This window comes from Emydura macquarii, unplaced genomic scaffold (genome assembly GCF_026122565.2).
Source record: "Emydura macquarii macquarii isolate MOO-44397 ecotype Brisbane River unplaced genomic scaffold, CSIRO-AGI_Emac_v2 contig_1263, whole genome shotgun sequence".
Classification (NCBI taxonomy): domain Eukaryota; kingdom Metazoa; phylum Chordata; order Testudines; family Chelidae; genus Emydura; species Emydura macquarii.
In genome coordinates this window covers 3,811,465-3,838,284 of record NW_027131400.1, presented here as the reverse complement: position 1 = coordinate 3,838,284, position 26,820 = coordinate 3,811,465, and the positions used below count along the sequence as shown (strand labels likewise).

At 42.5% G+C, this 26,820-nt stretch overlaps 1 protein-coding gene across 1 annotated transcript in view; it reads left to right on the top strand.

The window, feature by feature from the left end:
• Positions 1-17,441: 17,441 nt before the first annotated feature.
• RAMP3 (receptor activity modifying protein 3) overlaps positions 17,442-26,820 on the top strand; it is a 90,389-nt gene continuing 81,010 nt past the window's right edge. Inside the window, 2 exon segments of the mRNA XM_067550339.1 lie at positions 17,442-17,619; positions 17,622-17,739. Of these exon segments, the coding sequence (XP_067406440.1) occupies positions 17,533-17,619; positions 17,622-17,739 (205 nt within the window). The 5' untranslated portion in view covers positions 17,442-17,532.

The following is a 26,820-nucleotide window of genomic DNA, read 5'->3' as shown; positions in this document are numbered from 1 at the left end:
CAGAGAAAACAATTTGCATGCAAAACAGAAGACCCAGCAGCCAATCGATGGTGAGTATATGAGCCAGGGCCTTTCAATAGTTTCACCATTTGAGGACACTTGATTGAAGGCTGTATCACAGAGTTTCCTAAAATCAAAAACATTTTAATATTAATGCATACTCTCCAACATTTGAGATGAAAATAGGCACAGTTGTGGGGCATTAAGAGAGTAAGCAGCTCATAGTGTAGTAGTGAGCAACCTAGAATGTACATTTTTACATTGAGGTACAACAAAAATCTGTTTGTTTCAATTGTCTCACAAAATTAGTGGTTAAGTCAATCCCTGCTGGAAAAACTTGATCTCATAAAATGACTCAAGTAATGTATAAAAAAGAAGTTATTACCTTGTTCTGTCCTTATGTTGTCCTGATGACATTGCATATATTCTATCATGAGTTTGGCAGAAATCGGGGCCTGTGTCTACACAGTACTGTTTGGTGAAAGCATTGACAGTCCACAGGCAGCTTCGGAGGAAGGAATCATACTGGTGTCCTGCAGCAGCAGGTTATTGTTGTGTTCTTTATTTGGCAAAAGGATTTCATCAGAAGAAACAGCGTGTTCTTCAGAGCCATGAACAATTTAGACTGGACGCGCCACCGTACTAGTATAATCGATTACACACTCATCATCATTATTAGTACTACTAGTACTAATATTAGTATCATCACCAGGAGTGTCTATATTGTTATTAATGAAGTAACTGCTTATGTGATGCAGTTTTGCATTCTGATCTGCAACTTCTGCTTTATGCCTCCGTTTTTGAGTGCCACTTAAATGTTTTTTCATCAGTATTTTCTTTATCACTTGGACTTCTTTGTTCTCCTATGTTTATAGTCTCTCTGTAATGGGGTGCACACACCCCTTGCGAGCATCCCCTGGTCAAGTGTGTGTGTCTGCACTCTCTCTCTCTCTGTTTGTGGTGGGTCTTCGGCGACTTGGCCCTTTGGCCAAGTCACACAGAGTCTGTATGTGAAATAAAAAGCAAACCCCTTCTGAGGTACAAGTCTAATAGAGGCCTCTCTGTGTCCTGTCTGTAACGTATATTTATGTGCAGCCCTATCTCTGGGCTTGCTCCTCAATCAGTCCAGCAGGGCCTACTGCAGTACTCTGGTTTGAATTATCTCTCAGCCCCTTCTGGACTCTCTTGAATTGTCCCTGCTCTGGTATAGAGCAGTGACCCAGGGCTCCCTCCCTGGAGGCAACATCTTCACCCTCTCAGGGCCTTTCTGGCCCCAGCTCTCCAGCTGGCCATTACAGTTCAGTTCCCCTTCAGCGGGTGCATCAGAGTCCAGGTCACTTTCCCAGTGGCTGCAGGGAGGGGGGGACCCAGGCCCACCCTCTACTCTGGGTCCCAGCCCAGGAAATTTGAAAATAACAGCCTTCTCCCATGTCCCTTTAAATACACTGTGTTGCTGCTGTGATGCTGCTGTGATTCCTTGGGCCACTTCCCCCAGCAGGTTCTTCACCTTTACCTCAGGGCCTTGTCCTGGCTGAGTGCCAGAAGCCAGCCCAGAGCTCCTTCTCGCTCCCACTGGTCTCTGCCAGCACTGCTCTGTTCAAGGTCCTGTAGCTCCCTCATTCAGCCAAGCACACCATCCAGGCTCCTCCAGCTCCAGCCAGCAACTCTGCTTTGTACTGCAGCAAAGGTATGTGGGAGACCATCTCCACTGCCCCTTTCTGGGGTAGAGTGTGACGGGGCCATGTGTCCTCCATCAGGGGGCCTTCGGACCTAGTTCATCTTGTCACACTCCCGCTCCGCACCTCACCTTTGACTGCAGTGCGTACATACGCACACACGCCACACTGCTGACAATGTGACACCACGCTTACCGTAAATGACTGAAGTGCTGAAATAAAATGGAAGCTACAACACCCCAACAACATGAGTATGTGGCACTTAAAATATATACACAGTTTGTTTTTAAAAATGTAGCAGCAAAATCTTAATATATACACACATTCTCTATTGAAATGCATCGCGATTTGCGATGTGTATACTTCCATCCCTGTGCACACAGTGGAACTAAGAAAAGGGAGGCCAAAGAAGCAGTTTGTGAGACTGTATGTGGAGGAGGGTGATAGAAGATTCCGTGATATGTTGTGGATGAGTCACAGATTTTAATAATTTGATTTTTTGCAAAATTCTTGTCACTAACGTCCCTGAATTAAAAAAGCAATGTGAAACAAAATAATTGCACGTTGAAAGGACTCACATTTAGAATTTTTGCAATAATTTCTAAGTAAGTTTATTAAGCACCATTAATTCATTTAAAAAAAATGTAAGTAAAATGTTTAGATGTTCAAGAGTGGGTTTGAAACACAAACGAGAAGCCAGGGAATTGTGTAGTACTAGTTAGCAGCTGCTGTATAACTAGTGCAAACACCACTTCAACTTAATGAAATTTTACTCTGACTACCTTGCACTGAAGGTTTGATAAAAATGTACCAAATTACTGTGGGGCAAAATAAAATTAAAAAGACAAAAAAACTGAGCTCTGAGATCACTGAAAGAATGCTTTCTATGTACATGAAGCATATTGCAGAATCTGTGATTGGATGCTCTTGTACTAAGAGTGAATGGAAGGAGATGAATTTTTATTGTGGTTGTTTCCATTGTTAACTCCATAAGTGCATTTCCTAGATGAGAAATATATTAGCTCAAATTCTGAGGAATGCTCATTTCAGAGAAAAATGTCACATCCACATTAACAAGAGCAAGAGTTATTTTGGTTTTGTTTTGGTTTTTTTCTTGGAACACATCACTGATTAATAACAGGGAGAAAAATCAACCATCACTCTACAGTTGAAGGGTGAACTAGCTTGCCAAGTTGATTTTTTGTCAAGTATTTATACTGTCTGGCATTTAACTACATCTTAAAGGCTATACCATGACCTTTGTGTATGTCATATTTAACTCAGATTTTCAAGTGTTTTATATGATTCAGTCAGTTATTTTTCTATCTATATTAAAGGTAACTTGCAAAGGAAAAATGAGCTTTGACTCCTTTTATGTTTCATTATGATGCATAAAAAAGCCATAAAAGTACTGATTTTTTAAAAAAGTGTGCATAATTTTTACGTTAGAAATACCTGTCTACATTGAAGACAAGTAAAACCAAATTGAGAGGACAAGGGATTAATGCTCAGAGCTCTTTAAAACTTTTTTGTTTCAACACTTATTTGATTAAAACACTTAGGAGAAAAGCTTTCTTTTTTAAAGATTAAATACTCCCCTATTCCTGTAATCAGGATGGAGAAAGCTGCTAATCCATATTACTGAAGCCCCCATGAGTCATCTTGAAACACCAGAGATGCCCAGACCTTGACATTAAGCTAATCACCAAGTAGGACCCTCTTTCCACCCCTTTCCATTCACTACCAAAAGAAGAAAAATCCCTTTATCCCTTCTGAGTCATCTCTACCCATCATAAAGAAATAAGAGGGGTACAAACCTATTTTTCCCCTTATTTGAAAAACTAATGCCATCGACTTGGCCACACCGTGCATTATGCCCCCCCATTACCACTCATCCCAAGGAGGGGAAGGCATTGGAGGAGGGCTTCAACTGGGTGGTAGTGATTCCCCATCTGGCTGGAAACATTCTTACCTTTTCATGAACACCAGAGGATGATGCATGGTAACCACATGTATGTAGGGCAATGGTGCCATTTCCACTGGCTGCCATACTCCAACCTCTCAGGCTCTGCAACCACACCTTTGCAGACACATGTGGACACTGATATAACCCTGCGGGTCCCTACCAAGTGAATGGCATGGATCCATTTGGCTGTGTGGCTGAAGGTTCTAGCCACCACACTGATAGAATCATAGAATTATAGAAGATTAGAGTTGGAAGGGACCTCAGGAGGTCATCTAGTCCAACCCCCTGCTCAAAGCAGGACTAACCTCAGCTATATCATCCCAGCCAGGGCTTTGTCAAACCTCAGCTTAAAAACCTCTAAGGATGGAGATTCCACCAGCTCCCTAGGTAACCCATTCCAGTGCTTCACCACCCTCCTAGTGAAAAACCTTTTCCTAATGTCCAACCTAGACCTCCCCCCCCTGCAACTTGAGACCGTTGCTCCTTGTTCTGTCATCTGCCACCACCGAGAACAGCCTAGCCCCATCCTCCCTGGAACCCCCTTTCAGGTAGTTAAAGGCCGCTATCAAATCCCCCCTCATTCTTCTCTTTTGCAGACTAAACAAGCCCAGTTCCCTCAGCCTCTCCTCATAAGTCCTGTGCTCTAGCCCCCTAATCATTTTTGTTGCCCTCCGCTGTACTCTCTCCAACTTGTCCACATCCTTTTTGTAGTGGGGGGCCCAAAACTGGACACAATATTCTAAATGCGGCCTCACCAATGCCGAATAGAGGGGAATAATCACTTCCCGTGACCTGCTGGCAATGCCCCTCCTAATGCAGCCCAATATGCTATTAGCCTTCTTGACAACCAGGGCACACTGCTGACTCATATCCAGCTTTTTATCCACTGTTACCCCCAGGTCCTTTTCTGCAGAGCTGCTGCCCAGCTCGTCGGTCCCCAGTCTATAGCTGTGCATGGGATTCTTCCTTCCTAAGTGGAGGACTCTGCACTTTTCTTTGTTGAACCTCATTAGATTTCTTTTGGCCCAATCCTCCAGTTTGTTTAGGTCACTCTGTATCCTATCCCTACCTTGCAGGATATCTACCACTCCCCCCAGCTTAGTGTCGTCCGCAAACTTGCTGAAGGTGCAATCTACCCCATCCTCCAGATCATTAATAAAGATGTTGAACAAAACCGGCCCCAGGACCGACCCTTGGGGAACTCCGCTTGTGACCGGTTGCCAGCTAGACATGGAGCCATTGATCACTACTCGTTGAGCCCTATGCTCTAGCCAGTTCTCTATCCATTTTATAGTCCATTCATCCAACCCATACTTCTTTAACTTGCTGATAAGAATACTGTGAGAGACAGTATCAAAAGCTTTGCTAAAGTCAAGGTATATCACATCCACCGCCTTCCCTACATCCACAGAGCCAGTCACCTCATCATAGAAAGCAATGAGGTTGGTCAGGCATGACTTTCCCTTGGTGAATCCGTGTTGACTGTTCCTGATCACCTTCCTCTCTTCCAAGTGCCTTAAAATGGACTCCTTAAGGACCTGCTCCATGATTTTTCCAGGGATTGAGGTGAGGCTGACCGGTCTGTAGTTCCCTAGATCCTCTTTCCTCCCTTTTTTGAAGATGGGCACTATATTTGCTTTTTTCCAGTCCTCAGGGACCTCCCCCTGTTGCCACGAGCTTTCAAAGATAATAGCCAATGGTTCTGAAATCACCTCAGCCAACTCCCTCAGCACCCTCGGGTGCATTGCATCCGGCCCCATGGACTTGTGTGTGTCTAAGCCTTCTAAATAGTCTTGGACCCGTTCCTTCAGCACTGCGGGATGTTCGCCTCCTTCCCATTCTGATATGGGCCACTAATTGATGGGTAGCTGTGCATCCTGTGCAATGGGTGGTGGAATGCAGCAGTTGATGCTCCCACTCATGTCCCATCACCTGTCTGTGCATGGGTCCATCTTGGTCATGCTTCTGTAGAGGACAGTCCCTGGGTGGCCTTCCCTGGTGGATACTTTCCTCAGCGGGCACACTACAAAGGCACAGCCATGTCCCCATGTAATCATTGCTCCTCCACCCCAAACATGACACCTTATGACTGCACACTGCCTCTGATTTGGGGCATTATGGAGGCCGATGAGGCAATGTGATAGGCTTGTTGAAGTCTCTAAGAGTCCTGGAATGCTAATGATGGTCTTGGATCTGATGGCTGATGCCCACACACTCCTTCACAGCTGGCAGCTGCAAAGTGCTCAAGGGCCCACTGCTGGTCTGCAAGGCATCTCGGCGCAGTTCATGGAACCTGTCCCTGATCAGGGCCTGCCACGTGTGTTTACACTACTTTGTAGCGTGGCGCTCCACCCCAAAGATGACACATTGTTGGCAATATTTTTTCAGACCATTTGCCTTCTAGTGAGCTCTTGTTTGCATCCTACTTCCCAGGATGACCCTGATGTTCATGAAGACCATGCCAACCAACAGGTCGGCCTTTGCACTGGACCGATTTATTGCCGGCCGCCTGTGGGCATTGTGCTCTCGGTATGTGGCTGCCCCTCACCAGCTTTGTCAGTCCTCTGGGCAATGGGGCTACGCTGACATCTTTTCACTAGATGCCTCCCATGCGCAGCTACTTGACTAGCACAGCCTACTGCACTTGGTATAGTGTTTCAGCTCTCTAATGCGTGTGGCTTGTCCCAGCCCTCATGCTATGTTTGGAGAGGGACGTTGATCTTGTTGGTGTGGTTCTGCATGCCTCATATGCTGTCTGCCAACCCTCTCGGCTATTACCAGGGATTGCTGTGATTTGCTGGCTGGTCATGTGGGCTTCAGTATATCCCGGCTCTCATGCCTGTTCCATTAGTTCTTCTGATTGGTGCTGCGTGCCACAGCTAGGGCATTGCTTGGGAGTGCCTGTGTAGTGCCACTGGCCACGGAGGATGGGAACTGACAAGTGAGTAAGGCAACCTGGGGGAACAGCTGTGGATTCCTACTGTGGTTCTCCCTGTGGTGTGTGCACTGATGCTGACCAGGTCATGGATTTGTGATCAGCAACGCCCTGTTGGACTTTGTGTTGGTTTTGTGCTGGTCAGTGGGAATGATGCCAGGATCAAGACAGGTTTGCACTTGTGGCACCAGAAGCTACTGTATTTCTTCAGGAGCAAGCCATGGCCGCTATGGTGGCCTTTCCACCAGCCACAATCTGAGTGTGATCCCTGGGATCTGTAAGTGTACTGCAATGCCAAATTACAGAGGTTTGCTTTGTTTCTCAGGCTATACTGCATGTTGCATGTGCAAGTCCCTCTGTGGCAGCCTGTACAGTAGCTGTCGTGAGCAGTTTTGATTTTTCTCCATCTCAGTGTGTGGACCTTGTGGCTGTGCAGTGGGGATGGAATGGAGCACCAGAAAGCAGGGGACAGGGGGCCATGGCCCCCCACTTTTAAAAGTAGGAGGGCCAGGCCCACCCATTTATTAACATGGGTGTAGTTGGGGGCAGGGGGCTGCATTGTCCCCCCAAACTGCAAGCCTCAGGCAAGCATGGAGCATGCAATGTAGGCGGCGTATGCAGCAGTTCTCCATTGGGGGGGGGACAAGAGATTCCCCCCGTCACATGGGTGGATCATTATGCCTGGTTGCACGCTGTCTTCAGGGTTTTGCATTCTCAGTGGTGCCATGCTATCTGCTATCTGCTATCAAGCCCAGAGACATACTCTCTAGAACAGAGTTGACGTGCACAGGTGAACAGTATGAAGGGGAAAGTAGTAGGAGACATTTGGGCATTACTTTATGCTGTCATGTGCACTTTAGTCTCCAAACCTGTTGGGTCAATGCGCATCTGCATTCAGTTCACTCCTAAATTGTTTTAAAAATGAAACACAAAAGTTCTAACTGTAAACTCTTTGCACAGCAGAGGGAGCTGAAAGTTAAAGAATATTTTCATTCTGTGATAGTCTGAAAAAATTCACGTGGGTGGAATAATGCATGAGGCTTTTTCATTCCCGCTCTGGGAGATGATGGACATTTATTCCAAACTGTGAAGTGAAGTGAGTCAGAGGGTGTAAAGCCTACGGTGCTAATGCAGCATAAGTTATAATATGTAAGACAGCAGTGTTGAGTCAACATAGTGCTTGATTTTATTACTTTCATCTAATATTAAAATACCTCTTACCCTTGTGTAATCATATTCACAAATATTCACTTAAAAGGACAATTTAAATCAGAGGTTTTTGTATGTATTGAGACTTTTTCAATTAAATGTAAAATTGTTTGTAAAACATCATGTGAATGGTTCAAACCTTCTTTTTGTGTATTTGTTCCTGTGTTGGCTTTTTCTAATCTTGGTTTCTCATTGGGCTATGTGTGTCTTGGCAAATTTGTGAAATGAATGTAATAGGTCAAGACTTGTCCAACCCACTCATATCTATTGTTTCATCAGGTTCTAAATGATATTCCCTTAACATGAAATTCACAACATGAGGCTTTAGCAAGGGAAATCGGGAACAACGTGGGGTAAGATACTGAAAACACCATGATTGTAGTACTTATACTGTGTGACCTAATTTATTTTAGTTTCCATTATTTGCTGGAGAACTGCAGAGATGTGAGGGTGATGTGGAAAAGAAAAGAGCATGCATAGAAATAGCGAAGAGCAGATTTGTGAACAGTCTTGAAGGAGAAGACAAGAATCTTAAAAGAGAAAGGGGAGCCAGAGATTAGATTCAAGGGATGGAATTGCCATGATTAGTGTGATGACCAAGTAAGAAGACCTAAGCAGCTTTCTTGTATGAGTTGGAAGGGTGTGGTGTGTAAGAGAGGAGAGGTTACAGTAGTTCTGATGGGAGATGATGAGATCCTGAATAAGATGTTTAACTGTAAGTTTGAGTTAGCTGTGTGGCATCCTGGAAGGGATGTCAGAATGACAGACTGAGATGCAGTATTGGATGGAGAGAGACAGGTCAGGCGTGGAAACATAGATCTGTGCCATCAGTAGATGCAACTGTGTGGACCCATAAAATTACCCAGAGACAGTGAGGAATGCTGGGAGCTGAGGATGAAGCTCTTTGGGACCCCACAGAGAGAAGAGGAGGAGGAAGACCCACTTAAAGAGACATTCTAAAGGGACAATAGGAGGAGGAGAATCAGCAGAGGACAGCCATGAAAAGGCAAGGGAGGACAAGACTGGTGTGGCTGACAATGTCAGAGGCAGCAGAGATGTCAAGGAGGAGAAGAATGTGATAGAGATTTAGCCAAGAAGAGGTGGTTGGAGACTGAGAGCAGTTTTGGCTGACTCAGGAATGTAGAAGCGAGACCATGAAGGGAATCCAGGATGGAGCTGTAAGAGAAGAACTTGGATAAATGGCTGTTAATGGCACATTCTGAGCTTAAGATGAGAAGGAGAGGAGGGCGATGGGGCTGTAATTAGAGAAGTAGACGAGGTCAAGAGAGGTTCTTTTCTGAGGATGGAAGAGACCAAAACCTAGTTTTATTTTGAGGAGTCCAGGCCACAAGTGGGGGAGGAGGGTTAAAAGGCTAAGAGAAAATAAGAAAATCTTGGCGCGGGTAATATTTCATATGCAGAAACATCACCACCACCACTTTTGTGTTTAAAACACTTTTCTACCATCAATCTTTTTGTTGTTACATGTATTACTAGGGTTATATAAGACATCATTTGGGCACCATAAGTCATTTGCCCCTATACTGCTCCTTTCAGGCTAACTGTGAGACTGACAGCTTCCTTTGGTACCACAAGATCACTCTCCAGAGCTGCTTCTAGGAACAGGCGAGCATGGTGGTCACCTTGGGCGTCAACTTCCAGAGGGCACCAAACTGCTGGCTGCTCTGCTTCCTCTAATGGTTGGGTTGTTTGTTTGTTGGTCTGCTCCCAATTGACTGATTGGTGGGAAGTGCGCCGAGAATGTTTTCTATGCAGGAGCTAAAGCCGCTTCTGTTACTCTCTAACATTTAGCAAGGTCTTTAAGAGTAAATAGTTAACAAAGGGGATTGTTCCCGTGGAGAGACAACTGGGACAACTCAAGATGTGAGACGACAAGATAAAAGTGGAAAAACTACCTCCTTCCCGACTCTCTGTACCAGGACACCTTAAAAGCACTTGCCCTATTTTGCACTCACAAGTGCATGTTTTCCCACACAGTTAACTGTTTGACCAAGTTTTGCACATGCAATTTAGATGTGTGTTTTTCAAAATGGGGTAATTCTTGTCTTTTTGGGTGCTCAAATTGAGTCTGAAATTCCAGAAACATAGGAAATACTCTAATTTATAATTGTAAATAGACTTCTCACGGATGAAGAGGAAGATGAGATGATCTCTATAGAAATTTAAATTGTATCGTGTACCCCTTTAAAATTGGTAGGTTAGTGCAGACCTCTAATCTTCCATTTGGCTTTCCATTTGGGCCTGATCTTGCAGATTTCAGGATCAGGCCTACTACTTGTTACACAATTAAGTTATCTGGGATATCTTCTCCCTACTAGTGTGGTGTTCCATTTTCCAATTGTGATGTCATCTTTTTAATTCATTGGGCTTTATTTGATTTCAGACAGTCCAGATACCCCATTTGTAGGCAGTAGCCTGCTGCATTTGTAGGCCATTGGATTATAAGCAATTAACCAACCAATATCTCAGAGGGAGAGAGAGTCATCAGTACAACACGTGCTTGGCCTGTCTTATACTTGTCTGTATTATTCATATCCTTCCTCTGCTTTAGAAATCTCAAGAGAATAAGATAAAGATAGCTCTGGTGACTTGGAATTTTTTACATCTGAAGTTAAAATAGTTGCCTATCTCAGCTAATTGAGCTGTTTAAAGTTTCTGCTCATTTGTAGGGTTGTTCACTTCCTTTCCATGTAGAGTTGCTTAGTTTTAATGGCTGTAAATTTAACTTGTCATAGGCACACTAGTGTGACAACAAAAAAGATACTACTGTAGTATCTACTACTGTGGTGTGGATTTGTCACAGCCTGAGCAACGTAGTGATACCAATGTACGTTTATAGTGTATATATCTGAATAGATCTGGCCTCTGGGGTATGAAAAATCCACAGTCCTGAATACTTATACTACGTTGACCTAACTCCCAGTGTGTATGTAGCTAGGTCCACTCAAGAATGTTTGTCAGCAGGGCCCCCACATGGGAGGGGGGGGGGAAAGGGTACACTTTACTGGGGCCCGGAGGCCCTGGCGGGCCTGGCCCAGGCTGCTACCCCCATGCGTATGTGTGTGGGAAGGGGCCCCTGCTGCAAGTTTGTACTGGGCCCGAAAAAATTATTCTTGGACCCTGTCTGTCAGTGTTACTGTCACTCAGGGAGGACAGCAACAGAAGGGTAGCTAACACGTTTTTCAAACAGGAAAAAGGAAAAATGTATGATTTGCATAGCACTAATGCATAACATTGGGGACAATCTCTGTAGATTGTTGTCTGTAAATAAGGTGACATGTTTAGAACTTTGCATGATGTACAGTAAAGGGATTTTATTTTATTTAAATAAGTCAAGGCAATCTTGTGGCATCGGCTATGGCAATTGGGATTGTTTTCATCAGCTGGAATCAAGAGGTGTAAATTGTCTGTGTACAAATTTTTGTTGCCATGGGGCGGTAAAGATTTAGTGATTAAAAAGGAGGATTATTTGTTACAACAGAATCACAACTGTGAATATAATAGCTACCTGAAATCACTTTAATGCAGACATGCATTTATTTTTTTCTATTTCTAGCTGTAAAAGTATAAATACAATAATTGTGTTAGTATAGATCTGAAAGCATTTAAATACACTGTGTGTTGCAGTCCACACCGTGTGCCCAAATCACTTTATTTGCATTGGTAATGCCATTATGTTTACATAGTACCACGTCTTTCTGCCCTTTTTTATGGAAGATTCTCATCAAAGTACTGACCTGGCTCTTATCCTGCTTAGTTCACAGCTCAAGAATCTGTCTTTCATGTATCTAAGAAGGCTTATTTGTCCACTTTCATGCAAGTAAATAGAGGGAGTGATACAAGATCACAGCACAAGGTGTTTTAGTTAGATCTTAGAAGTAGAATGATTCAGAGGCAAGAATGGATTCACTGTGAAGCTGGAAGTCAGAACACCTGAGTTCCAATTGAATTTTCTTTCTTTTCTATTTTGGCAGCTGGGTAGTATTACTGTGTGCTGTGTTTCACCACAGAGCCAGCTGCTTTACAAAAGCCAATACAATGATTCTAATATATTCTTTACTGATGGTGCGACGATGATGAGATGACAAAATTGTTATAAGGTCTTTTGGATAAAAGCTACTATGAAATTACGGAGTATTTTTATTGTTAAAATGTTTTTCCTTATTGAATGTTTTCCTTTGATTCTAATAGACTTCAATCACTTGTGGAGACAGTCTGTAAATTTCCTGCTGGCATTCTGCAAGGCATTTCAGTAGCCTCTCATAACAGCTTTTACTGCATTTTCTGTATAAAAAGCCCAATAGCTACGGCACATGTGATAGTAAAGAGTTTATTCGCGACCTTAAATAATTCTGAATGAATTTTAGCTTTATTTGGTTGAAAATTAAATATAATTCTGTATATTTCATTAGCTATCACTTTGAAAATTAAAACATGATTTGTTTTCTGTGCCTGAACTCTGTGTGTATATATTTTAGTTAAAACTTCTGCTTTGATGCACAAAGAGAAGAATAGCTGTGTACAACTGGAGGAAAGGATCATGGTGCTTATGACACATACAAGAGAACAATTTTAGGATGTTTCTTGCTGCAGGAGGAAAAAACAGTGGCAAATCTTGGCTGATATGGTCTAGATCTCAGGTGTCTTGTAAATATCCTCTTTATTACTCAGACCTTAAAATAACTTAGATCATCTGAGTTAAGACTTGCAGTAATTAGTATTTCCAGGACACTGTTCCTCTGTAGTTCTCAAAGTTCTTCACCGTGTTGGGTGTTGTTCCCATTATAGAGTTGAGGAAACCAAGGCACAGAAAAGATAAGTGATTTGTCCAAAGCCGTACAGTGGCTCAGTAGCAGAGCTGGGGATAGAATCCTGTCTGACTCGGAGTCCCATCCACTAGACCTTGCTGCCATGCTCAAGCACTCAGTTAACTCCGTTAGTATGTCTGGGGGCAGAAATTTTCCATGGACGGCCCTTGACTCTGGAATTCACTCCCCCACCCAATAGAACAAGATTGCATGTGTGGACTTTCTTGGAATGTTGCTTGACTCCTTCTGTTTGCCTGGGCTCTTTCTCTGGAGTGATTTGAAGAGGAGTAGATGAGGAAGGGGTTTGCAGTGCTCTTTTTAGAGGCCTTGCTATCACTTGCTAAAGTGGTTGACCTTTTGTGTGAAACGATTAATGCATCTGTTTGGTTTGAAAGACTCTTTTTGCATTTGCCCATAAGTTACAATGGGATCATTTTTATACATTGGAAAAATAAATATATGACAACTCCTTCCCCTCTTGTTATAGAAACCAAGCTAGACCTGACTAGTCTCCCAAGTTACTTTATTTGCTGCCGGAACTTCCAAGGGAGACACCCGCTCTCTTCCCCACGCCTCTCTCTTCTCCACTGTTTTCCTTTGCTCTCAGAAGTTGAAGTTGTGAAGCCATTTTTACTAGCCACAGTTGCTAGCTTTATGATGCCTTGTATCTAAATGTCTCTAACATTGTTTGGCTCAATCAGTGCTTAATTTTTAATGAAAGAGGTGCCGGGGTCAAGCAATTTTTTTTACATTCATAACTGATGCGGCAAGCTCAGAGGTGCCGGGATTATGAACTGCCAAGCCTAGAGGTGCTGGGACTCAGCCCTGACACATATTAAGTACTGGCCTCAATACACTTTAAGATAGAAAAAAAAAAGTGTTAGTGGTTTTTTTTTTTCAAATTAAGGTCAACATTTTCTATCTAAATTCAGGCAGTCAGATCATATTTTGTCACCTTCACTAAAATGGCCAGTTTTTCTCAGAAGTGCCAGGTGTTCACAACCTAGAGGCCATTTTTATTTACATACTTACACATTGGATTTAGGTGTCAACTTTTATGAATCAAGAATCGACTGAAGTCAGAGGGGCTTTGAACAGGTGCAGGGATCTGCTCATATGTTTCTTATTTCAGGATCAGAATCCAAGTTGACTTGATTGTGTGTGTTTCCCCAGTCTGTGTCTGTTTCCATCTGGGAATCAAGATATTTACATACAAATCTGTCTTAATTTTCTCTCTTCAGACCAGATCTCATAGGAGAAGAGAATTTAAGATTGTTGAATTTGTTTTGCTTAAAATTCACATAATCTTTAAATGCATTCTTTGCCTGCATACAAAGTCTTTGAAGAATATTTCTCTTTGATCAGAGTAATGGTCCATTTAACATCATGTTCGATATTTTCAGAGTATTTGCACTCTTCCTTTAAAGATAGACATTGGATAAAACAGGTGTATGAAATTATTCAGAGAAGAACACACTTACAGTTACCTGTTTGTCTCTTGCTTTTTTTAAACTTGAAGAACAGAAAAGGCATGATTTCAGAATTAAATGAGAACAGAAAGATTAACAAGTTCTATGTAAATTGATCTATTTTAGCTAAAACTAGAGATGAACTGAACTTAATCCTAGTCTTCCAGCCCTCATTCCAATGAGTATCCCCATTAAAATCTGTCTTGAAAATGTGAAAGAACTTTTGAATACAAAGAAATTGTTTTATTGGCTCTAGGGTATAGGGAAGTAAAATTTACCCTACAGTACCAGATGAGACCATCAGTCCATCTAGTCTAGAATACTGCTCTGTCAGAGGCCAAGAGTTGTATATTACAGAGAATGGCAACTGAGGCAGCCTTACACAACATACTAGATATAATCATTTTCTCACTGACATCCACAGTGGATTAGCTTAACCCCCGAAGCATGATATTTCATTGCCTTTATCATTACCTTACCTGGTATAGCTATAAGTGTTCTAGCAGTCATGAAGTGAAATAAATAAATTAATCCTGCCATTTATTTGACTTGATCTTGTATTCTGTCTGATTCCCAATAGGTCCTCAGAAGTTTGGTTCTGAATCTATACCTAGCTGCTATGCTATTGCCATAGTTTTATTCAGCTGAAGGACTAAAAGTTGCACTTCCAGAAATGCAATGGGAGCATTTGAAAATGCTGGATGGCTGACACTTTGGTGATGTTTTGTCAATGCAGTACTTCAGGGAACTAAAATAAATTGTACTTTTGAGAGTATTGCTATAACATATTGTCAGTGGAGGGGTATGGAGTTACACTCTGATATTTACAAAATCTCTCATTTCATAGTGTAATAGCTTTCTACTGTTGGTAGAAGAAACATGCTGTTGTTACTGAACCATAACTGCAAAATATAAACTTCACAGTTTTCCTGAAGAGGTAAATTTGATAGAGGTGTTGATGGGCGTGAAACATTATTAGTGAGTGTCAGGATGGTAACTGAAAGCCCAGCATCACATTGAAGGTGTTAATCCTAAAGCCTTTTTTCTCACAAGCTGTTCACAAATATATCTGCTTCTAAGAATTATTCATTTGTGTTCAGTAATGTCAGTTTAAGTAGCTAGCCTATGAATTTAAAATGGTTTCACTATCTCCAAATAAGTGCACTCTCCTCTGAATTTCAGCTATTGTTCTGCCATTGGGTTTAATTTGCATTATGGGATTTCAGGAAGTAAGCCTAAAATGGGGGCTATCTGCTAAAGTTTACAAGTTGAAAACAATTACTTTCAGAGAAGATATTTACTCCCAGTTATTTGCAGTGACTTTTCCAGCCTGAAGCAGATAAGGAACATGTGAACAGGAACACGGCCCAAATTATTTTAAAACAAAACTTTGATTCTTTCTTTCTTTCTTTATGCCTCGGCCTCATCTCTCTATCCTGTGTCAAAATCTTTTTGATTGCTTTGATAACCAGTATATTAAGCAGAACATGTCTTAATGCTCATGAAGACCAAGTGCACTCTAAGTCCTTGGAACTGTTAAATGTTATGATTTATAAGGGAAAACTGAAATCTGACAAAATCCTAATTTTTTTAAAAAAAAATACAGTAAATAGAAAACATAGCGTAGCAAATCCGTGGCTAACTAGAATTTCATGGTTATCATTATCCACACAGTCAGGGGTAGCTCAGAACTTCATGTGAATATTGGGAATAGAACTCAGCTCCTTCTTTAGAAGCACAGGTGCTAATCACTGGAGCTAAAGGATGATCTCCAATAGCTATTAGTTGTTTGTGGGCTATGATATTTCACCAGATATGCTTCCATCTGGGAGAACACAATACAAATCTTTAAAAACTAATTCCCAAAGCTATGTTACAATACCTTAGATTTCAAACCTTTAATGTCATTTGTTTGCATTTTCCATTGCTCTCAGCTTGGACACTAAAAATTGGCCAATACGTTTCACTTTTGTTTATAGTCAATTTCACTTTGAGTTACACCTGCAATAAACAGCACCATGCTGCAATGTTTGGACTCTCCAAACACCTCCTTGGACTCTCCAAATTGTTTTGCAAAGCTGTTTCCATGACAGAGTTTCCAATCAATTGAAACATTACACACACCGAATATTTATAAAAATAAAGGTATACACAGGCACACACATTCCATATACTCTGTATTATCAAATTAGGTTTTATGGAAGTTTATTTTTTAAAATTCTAAATTTGATGGTTAATCTGAACTTATCAATGACTACGACTTCATGCACTACTGAAATGCAATTCCCTAGATGCAATCTTTCTGCTTAGCTATAAATACTTTCCGGCAGTGTAGAAGACACTCCTTGTTGCATGTTTTAGTCAGGAAGCTAACTTCAAATAACTTGTGGACCGATGAACATAGGCTTTAAATATCGACGACAATGACGATCAGTGTACGATTTCCCCTCTGGACACAGTCACGCAGAGATGAAAGGGCAGCATTAAAATACAGTGAGCACCTGCTTAAAGCTATTGGCCATTCTGTCCTGGGATATATATTTTGATAAAGAACCGCCGCTACCTATCTCCATCTATATAAAATTGTAACTAGCAGAGTGACATTTGGGACAACTCACGATGTCCTCAAGAAATGGGACGATAAAAGGTGTGGAGGAAGGTATCTCAGCAGAAGTTGAGGTCACCGACTAGACGCCTCACATGGGTCCCAGGCGCACGGTGCCTAGTGAGTCTGTGGGTGAGTTGCTAAAGAGAGGAGAGCATGCCCCAACTTTCCCTTTCAAAGGGCAGGTTTGAGAGGACGGCTTTCCTGATCCATGGGCCCCCCGCCCCCTTTCTGTATGGACGGGAAGATTGATTAGTGCAGACAGACAGACGGGGCACAGAAGCGAACGGAGACAGAGCCGCAGATAAAGACCCAAAGGCACAGACACAGTACCGCTCACATCGGCAGGCTGCAGATTAGCACGCCAGTAGCCACACAAAGACACCGAGGCGCTGATCTCTCTCACACACACACTCACACTCACACAGCCCACTCCCTGCTAGTCAGTTTCACTCTCGTCCCGTCCGGCTCTGCCGCAGACAGACTCCTCCGCAGCGGGGACTCCCCCTTTCTGCTCCTTCTCAACAGCAGCCTCCAGCTGCACGAAACTTCCCAGCGGCTGCCCGGGAGGATCCCAGAATAGCCACAACATCCTCCCCCCCCCCTCCTTCCTCTTCCTCCTCCTCCTCCCAATCCAAGGCGAACTGGAGAAGGGGGAGGAAGAAACAAGGCAGGGGGTGGCTGGGCAAAAAGGGGAAATGGAAGTTGGAGTTGATTGGTGCTGAGGGGCTGGTGGGTGATCGCATCTCCGTGGAGGGAGGAGGAGGAGGAGAAGTGGAGCTGGGGGAATGATTACACGCCCGCCCCCAGTTGCTGCTGCTGCTTATGCTTTGATGCGAAGGAATGAAGAGAGGTTTCCTTACAGGAGGAGAGCTTGTGGTTGATCCGAGTCTTGTGTGCTGGCGGCTGTGCGGCTGCAGATCTGCTGCTGCCCTCTCTCCTCCCGATGCGGGCGCTTTCCCCCCGAGGCTCTGAGTCCTGGCTGCTCCTACTGCGGGATGGAGATACATGCTTTCTGGCTAGTGCAACTTTTCCTTTTTGTGCTGTGGGGTAAGTAGTTGGTTTGCAAGATGATGCTCAGAACAGCTCGGGCAAGTGGTCAATAGAAAAGCACCTGGAGAAGTTGGTAGCCTTCATAACTTCCTAGCATTTGTGATTCTTTGCCGTCCTAGTAAGGCGTTTGTCTGAAATAACTTAAAGCATTTCTTATATTACACTCGCAACGAAAGTGTTTAACGTCCTGGTTTGCGGGTTTCTCTTACAAGAGAAAATGAATGGATTTTGCCAGGCATCTTTAGCTGATTGCAAATGTCTGGGCACAAGTCCTGATTCTGCTGGAGAAGCAGAGCCCTTCCAGAAAGGTGGTTTCATGAGGGTTTATTGCATGCCAGAGAGAAAACAATCATAAACAACCTCCCTCTCTCTAACTCCCACCTCACTTAAATTGTTCAGTAACAATCTGAGTGAGGGAGAGGGAAAAGAAGACCTTCCCTAAGGCATTAATGAGTTTGTGGCTCACCTCAAGGCAGACGTGCAGGGCTGTCGTTTGTAAGGTTAATGGCTTTTTAGTGTCACCGGCATTTTTGTGTGACAATATTAGCTGAAGTCAGATTTTCTGTTTTCATCTCAATTGTTGAAGCTGTATATTAAAAATAAAGATTATGGAAAGGCAACTTCCGTTATGAAATAATACTGTCTGCTTGGGGAGAGGATTTTTCTAGGAGCAGAAGGAATCTCGTCTTATAATATCAAGCACTGGGAACAGATCTCTGATAATATCCTGCTGAGAAAGGAGAAACTGTCTCCGGCCCTCTCTTTATTTTCTCCACACACGCCTTATCAATTAGTTACAGTGTGAGATGTGTAAATGTCACCCAGGGTGTTGGTGATGCCGTGACAGGCAGGGAACCACCTCTTTCTCAGCCATGCAGCAGATGGCTGTTGTAAGACCCAGAGAACAAGAGTGAATACATGTACAAATAAGATGCCAAACCCTGAACAGTGATGAGAACTGAATTATGGTTAGTTTGATTGTATACACAGGAACGCTATGGCTTTTCCCGCTTTCTTGTTGCAATTATATCAACTAAGTTACCATGTTTTTCTGTAAAATAGTTCAAAATAATCAACTTTGACATGGTAGCTGGATTTTCCTGCAAGATTGGTAACTTCACCAGCCCAACATCCCATAAGCAATTTTGCCAGGAGATGAGTGAAGAAATACATTCCTATATATGTTCTTTCCAGGAAGAATGAATGGACAAATTTCTGAACTATATTCATCCTTTTCACACCAGATTCCACATAGGCTTTCTTCCCCACCACCCCCTTTTGGGAAGCAGGGAAGCTTTACGTTCAGGAGACAGGCTGATTCTATTTAGGATTTTGTTCAAACAGCTACTTGTAAATGTGCAGATACCTTTCAGATTTTTCACATTCTTTGACTTTAGTTTACACTATGTTGTTAGTCATTGATATTTCATTTTTTCTTCTTGTAGCTGGCTTTAGGAACTCAGGATTTAATGCCTTTTAGTCAAATGCAAAGTTACTGACAGTCTTATTCTGATCTTATTTACACCAGTGTAACTCAAGTGATGTCAATGGAGTTACTCTTGATTTACACAGATGTAAGCGAGAGGAGACTCAGGCCCAGAGTATTTAGAAGGATATGCCAAGTACTTTATAGGGGATAAAAACTTGTGCAACCAGAAGTTAGACATATAAAGACCTATAAATAAGAGGAACATCTGGTTCTGACAATTTTCAGGAACAATGGCCCTCAACAGTAACTTTTTTGTTGATTAAAAAAAAAAAGTCAAATGTTTATTTTGGTGGAATTTTCTCTTAAAAATTGTTTGAAACCTACCTTTTGCAGTGAAATGTTTTGTACATGTCCATTGAAAGTGCATTTCAGAATCCAAACATGCCCAAGTACTTTCTTGACATCTAATGGTTGATTTCTTCAGTGTTGAACATAGGGAAATACGATGATTTTTGAGTAGGATAAACTTCCAGTGTTAGGCTTTGCCACGACTCTCACAAGTGAAATATGTTTACTAAGGATTTATTCCCAGAGAATGACAGATTGAAGACTACTCTCTCTGTACCTCTGACAGTTACACACAGCTCTCACCAGAGGCACTAACAGGTAAATCCCAGACTAGAGTTTCTTGCCGCTGCCAGTTGCTCACCTACTGAACTTCACTGAAGAACTGATTTTCATGGGGGTCTACAACTGACAATGGATTGCTTTTGATCAAAATTGAAGGGATGAACAAAGAGCTAAATGGAATCAAACTAATTCTCTGATTTAAAACAAGCTTTTTATAATTACTCAAAATTCCACAGTGTGGAATCTGACTATTATAAATAGTACTCAATAACTGTGTAAGCCAACTACAGTTTGCACTGATTCTTCTGACAGCAAGAAATACAAACTGGCTCATTAGCATCAGTGATTCCCAAAGATATTGACTTTAACTGAATGCTTTGAACCATGGTTGTTCCTTCTTATTTTTATTTCCATATGATCCAGTTTAAACACTGACCCTGGTACCCTTTCTCTTTATGACAAAAAATACCAGGTCAAATGTTGTTATGGTTGGTCAGTCAATGCTCAAAGTGTATATTTTGAGAACCTGTTCTGCACATCTATCTTAGGTCATTTACTTGGCACCCGATACCATAGGATATGAGTGCCTCATAATCTTTAATGTATTTTCATCACAACATATCTGTGAGGTAGGGAAAAGCTATTAATTCAGTTTTTACAGATGGGGAACAGAGAAGCTAAGCGACTTGTCCAGTGTCACTTAGGAAGTTGGTTGCGGACTTGAATGCACAGCCATTTAACAATCCAATAGCATATTTTACAAGAGTAATTGTTCTGGCATCCTTTTCTAAACATTTCCCCATCCATTCTGTAAAGATGGCTGCTTATCAGTAGTGCTGCATCTATATGTAAGGATGAAAGGTGCTATACATAAGTTTGAGAGGTTATCATTTATATTGAATCTTCATATATTTATACTATACATCTGCCTCAGCAAAATGTGTTAAAGTAGAAATGTGATAATTATATGACCCGTAACACTTTTAATGCACAGATCTCAAAACATTCTACAAAGTTGTAAAGAATCATTACCACTGTATTTTGCTGCTGGGAAACTGTAGCGCAGAGAAGCTAAGTATCTTGCCAGAGTTGTACAGCAAATCAGTGGCAGAGCTGGGAATTGAATGTGGCTCCAGGCTTCCTATGCTCTGGACCACAACTCCACACTGCTAATTATCATCAGAAGGACCCGATCCTGCAAGGTATCTTGTAAATACAGAGTGCCTTCAAGTTCAACTCCCTGTAAGGTTGGATTCAAGTGAGAAAGAGAAAAGGATGAAAATTTTGATTTGTTTAAATTTGAAAAAAAAAATTACCTATCATCTGACTGATGAATCTGGTCAACTGTTTTGTGGCTGAAAGGGTTGGTAGGGAAAAATCAGTGTGGGAACTCCATTGAGTACAATATCAGTTAGTCAGACATAAGTAGAGTCTGTGTGTCCTCTTTTAAAATGAGAACATCTCATTTTGAAACAGATCAGACCAGCTTAGCAATACACCACTCTGCCAAAGCACTGTTCTAGTTTGTTAGGGATCCTGCATGTTTTCATACAGCAATTAACAAGAAAAATAAACAGCAGACACTATTGACATTACTTTTCAAGCAAAGCAGACAAATGTTGATGCAGTCTGTGCTTTCAAGTTGCTGTTAGATCCTGGTGCACAACACCTATCATATTTTGCCATTTCCATCTCCTTTTCTTTTCTTTCCTGTAATCTGAACATCTCTCAGGTCTGCCCAGCTCCTAGCGTACAGATTCATACTCAGGACAATTAATGTGACTGGAAAAAATATAGTGTGTTCATGAGAGAGATCTTCTGAAATGTACGTGGATGTGCTGTGGGTGGCAGCAGAGAGCATCAAATACTCAAGCAAAATCACACTGGTCCCAGAAGTCAAGAAGAATGACATCTACAAGAGTACAGATACATTCCAGATTAAAGATAGGAGACAGACACACACACAAATTAGCATCCTGATTCTGATCCCATTACACTGATGCAATTCCACTGAATTCAGTGGAGTTACCCCTCATTTACACCAGTTTAAGTGAGAGCAGCACTTGGCTCGTAGTCATTTTTTTACATGGGAATGAACTTGTCTCATAGTGTGTGATAGATACACACACACACACACACACACACACACACACACTGTACACACACACACTCAATTTTATAAGGATATTACTGTGGATGAGTCCTGGTGTATGATGGGATGTCCTCAGTAAAAATGTGCTAGCTGTGGTGGTTCTCCCTTTCAAGCCATCTTTCTACATTACAGTGTCTAATTGTTATTTGTTTGATATGCTGTTTCCTTCCATCACCTCAGTGCTGATTACAGAGCTTATTCTCTAAATGCCCTAGCTGTGAGAAAATCAAATTCCACTTACTTCCACAAAAAAAAAAAGAAAAAAAAAATGGAGCAAAGGGCTCAGTGAAAAACTTCACTTGCTAAACACCATTTGCCACCAACCTATGACTTTGTTTACTTCTCACATCTCTCTTGAGAGTGAGTTTCCTTAGCAAACTACCTTCCCCTGCAGGGCTCGTCCACATACATATTTCCACTAATAATGTAATAATGACATCAGTCTGAATTCACACTTTGGTGAAAGTACTGTGTGGACACTCTCTGATTTAAAAATAAACTAGTGCTAGTTCAATAAAATATAAAATTGGAGTAGGATACTTATTCCAAAATACAATTTCATTTTGAACTAAAAATATCCACATAGACTTGTACTGAAATAAAAAGGTTTGAGAACTGGAACAGGTTCAGTTATTTTGGTGCAAGGTTGCATGTAGGCCAGCCTTAAGAAAGCTACATGACTAGCCCAGAAGTGAGGCGGGAATGAGGCAGTGGCCTAGTAGAGAGTGGGGAAGCAGTAGATGTGATAGATCTTGATTTTAATATGGTTTTTGACACAGTCCCACATCGCATTCTCATAAACAAACTAGGGAAATGTGATCTAGATGAAATTGCTGTAAAGTGGGTGCAAAAATGGTTGAAAGGCCTTATTCAAAGAGTAGCTATGAATCGCTCACTGTCAAACTGGGGGATGAATCGAGGGAGTCCTGCCAGGGTCCGTCCTAGGTCTGGTACTCTTCCATATTTTCATTAATGACTTGGATAATGGAGTGGCGAGTATGCTTATAAAATTTGCAGATGATACCAACCTGGGACAGGTTACAAGCACTTTGGAGGACAGGATTAGAATTCAAAATGACTTTGACAAGTTGAGGAACTGGTCTAATATCAACAAGATGAAATTCTAAAAAGACAAGTGAAAAATACCACACTTAGGAAGGAAAAATCAAATGCACAGCTACAAAATGCGGCATAACTGGTTAGTTGGTAGTGCTACTGGAAAGGATCTGGGGTTATAGTGGACCACACCTTGAGTATGAGTCAACAGTGATGCAGTTGTCAGAAAGACTTATGTCATTCTGGAGGGTATTAACAGGAATGTCGTACGTAAGACACAAGAGGTAGTTGTCCCTCTCTACTCAGCACTGATGAAGCCTCAGCTGGAGTACAGGTCTTGGCATCACATTTTAGGAAAGATGTGGACAAACTGGAGACAGTCTAGAGGACTGCAACAAAAATGCTCTATGAGGCATTCCACATGCATTGTCAAATGCAACTATTACGCATAAACTGGTTTGATTTTGTCAGAAACAGCGAAGTTGCCTCCAAAACTCAACTCCCCAGCATCAAAGACATCATCTGCTGTCATCGGTCTGCACTGTTTGGACGTGTGGCTTGCATGGACAGCTCCGTCCAAGCCCACAGAGTGATTAAGTGCATCCTGAACATACACTCTGGTCATCGGCCATCCTTGGAAGAGATGACCCAGTCATCTGCGGCTAACCTGGTTGCAACAATTTGGCAGTGGCTCATCAGACGCGAATGGAACAAAGCCATTGGTAGAGGCCATGGGGGATTGTCACAATGGACCTCTGCTGTCTAGGTGAACTAATGATGAGGATGAGGAAAGGCTTAAAAACCTAGGCTTGTTTAGTCTGGAGAAAAGAAGACTGAGGGTCTATCTACGCTGCAGTTAAACACCGACAGCTGGCCTATGCCAGCTGACTTGGGCTCATAAGGCTCAGGTTGCGGGGCTGTTTAATTGCTGTATAGACTTCTGGCACCATCCTACCTCTGCAATTAAACAGCCCCACTGCCTGAGCCCTATGAGCCTGAGTCAACTTGCATGGGCCAACTGCGGGTGTCTGATTGCAGTGTAGGCAGACGCTAAGGGGGGACCTGATAACCTTCAAATATGTTAAGTGCTGTTATAAAGAGAATGGTGATCAGTTGTGCTCCGTGTCTGCTAAAGGTAGGAATGAAGTAATGGGCTTAATCTGCAGCAAGGGACATTTAGGTTAGATATTTGGTAAAAACGTTCTAACTATAAGGGTAGTTAAGCTCTGGAATAGGCTTCTAAGGGAGGCTGTGGAATCTCCATCACTGGAGATTGTTAAGAACAGGTTGGACAAGCACCTGTCAGGGATGGTCTACTTGGACTACTCAGCACAGCAGCTGGACTAGATGACCTCTCAAGGTCACTTCCAGACCTACATTTCTATGAGTAGCTAGGAAAAGTTAATGTGGGCCAACAAAAGATTTCCTAAAACTTTACAGGAGTGCTCTAAGACAATATCTTGACTTACTGTCTTCCCTGAAACTAATCTGAAAAGTACCTGGGAGAAGTTTGTTCTTCACTGAAGTGATTTTCAAAAGCATGTGAACAAATGGTTCAAAGGCCAGAGAGGGAGGCAGCCTCTGCCTTGAGAACAGCATGACCTGATCTCATTAGGGTCAATTAGTAATGGTCTTAATGGGAATTCAGAGTTCTGTTTGCCAAATGCTCTGTGACATTTTTATTTTTTTTTGCATCTTCCTGTCTGTAGAGGGCTAGATGTTTAAGGATCTAACCTTTTATTTTCTGTATTTTATCACCTTTTATTTTAAGAATAAGTAATTGTGAAATACTGACTGCGTGGTTCTCAGTGTGTTGCCCACCTGTCTTCAGTTCTGGAGAAGCAGCGATTGGGAAAAAGGAATTCATTGCCGAGTTGCTGGTCTGAGCCTATTGAGAAATGCTGGATCAACAGGAAAGCCCTCCGGAAATCCTCCTGGATTTGCCCTCTTGGCCTAAGGACAAGCAAGGCACTAAAAGGAGCACGGACTAAGTCCCTGATCCTTCAGACTTTAAAATCTTTGGCTAAGTCTTTATAGGATTGGGCACAAGAGAGCAAGGACAGCAAAGCTGTTGACATGAATGCACATACACATTCCTGATTCTGTCTGCTGCTCACTGTCTGGCAGAGTTGTGCATAAGGGAGTTTTTCAAAGGCTGGGAGGAAGAAATTCCTCTGAGCCGGCAGGGCAGCAGCAGGAGTTTGCTGCTTCATGGCCAAACCTACATTCTGAAGATTGAAGTAGTATTTGCAGAACCTGAAACCTGCTCTGTGCTGGGGAGGGGAATGGCTGTTTGATCTAGGTCAGTGGTCCCCAAACTTTTTATTCCATGCCTCCCTTTACCCCGTCTGCGTCCTGCTCCCCCCTTCCTGCTATCTCCAGCTGTGGCTGGGAGCAGAGCCACAGTTGGGGGGCTGCGGTCAGGGCCAGGGGCCAAGGCTCGGGTCAGGGTCCTGGAGGCCGAGGCAGGGGACTTGCTGCTGTGGCCAGGGACTGGGCATCAAAACCACAACTGGGGGCTGAGGCGGGAGCTGGGCGCTGCAGCTGTGGCCGGGGGAAGGACATTGAGACCACAGCCAGTGGCCAAGTGCCAAGTCAACCCGTGCCCAGCCGTGCCCCGCCAAACATTCCTCCGCACCTCCCTAGGGGTCACGCCCCACAGTTTGGGGACCTCTGATCTAGGTAGTCTCAGCCCTGTCACCACATCTCTGCTGCCTGGCAGTGCACAGGGAGCTTCTGTAGAGCAGGGTGTCTGTTTAGCAACAGGGAAAGCAACCCCAGCCTGGGCCCCTTCCCCACTCCCTGGGCTGTAGAACCACCCCAATTTTGCTGCTGACAGTGCTCTTCATATCACAGGAGTGATGTGGCAGGGTGTTTCCTATATTGTATTACTAGATTTTTGTTGCATTTAATGACATCAATCTGCTCATTCGTATAACTGCATCCTTAATATTAATGCAGCATTAGGATTGCACAGTTATAAAAAAAAGCAAATTGGGAAATACAAGTTAATATTGTCCTACAGCAACATTAACTCTGTCACATGGCACATACATAGCCTCTCCTATTCCAGTTTTACTGTTAAATGAGCAGCGTAATATATTGTTGGTAAATATATACCATAAAACAAGAATTCTCAAACTCCTGTGGTCTACCACAGGACTTTGTGTGACCTTTGGCAAGTCACTTAGGTCCAGAGCCTCAAAGGTATTTAGGCTCCTAACTTCCACTGAATTCAATGGAAATTAGGAGCCTTAATGTCTTTGAGGATCTGAATCCTACTCTCTCTCTCTCTGTCTCAGTTCCCCATCTGTAAAATGGGAACAGTAGTACTTATCCACCTTACAGGGGTGTTGCAAGGATAAAGGGATTAAAGACTGTGAAGAACTTTGAGATCTACTGATGGAAAGTGTAATAAAAGAGTTAGGTATTATTATTATTTATTAATAAACTTAAGACCTAGTGTACCACACTGAAAAGTCAAACCTACCTGGCACTAAGTTCATCATTTTGATCAGTGGTCCGAGAATGGATATTTATTCTGATAAATCAATCTGCATCCCATCTGACTGGTGTGTATCTCACCAGTGGTACATGTTACGACAGTGTGAAAACTACTGCCACAAAATACATACTAATTAGGAAAGGGGCAGAGTTAACATTGCTGGAGGAACCTCGGGCCTGATTCTCCTTCACCTACATCAGTGTAAATCAGAAATAATTCTATCAAAGCCAGTGCACTTTCACCAACATGTGACATGAAAGGAGAATCAGGCCCGTTAAAACATTTGAATATCCTGACTTTCTTTAT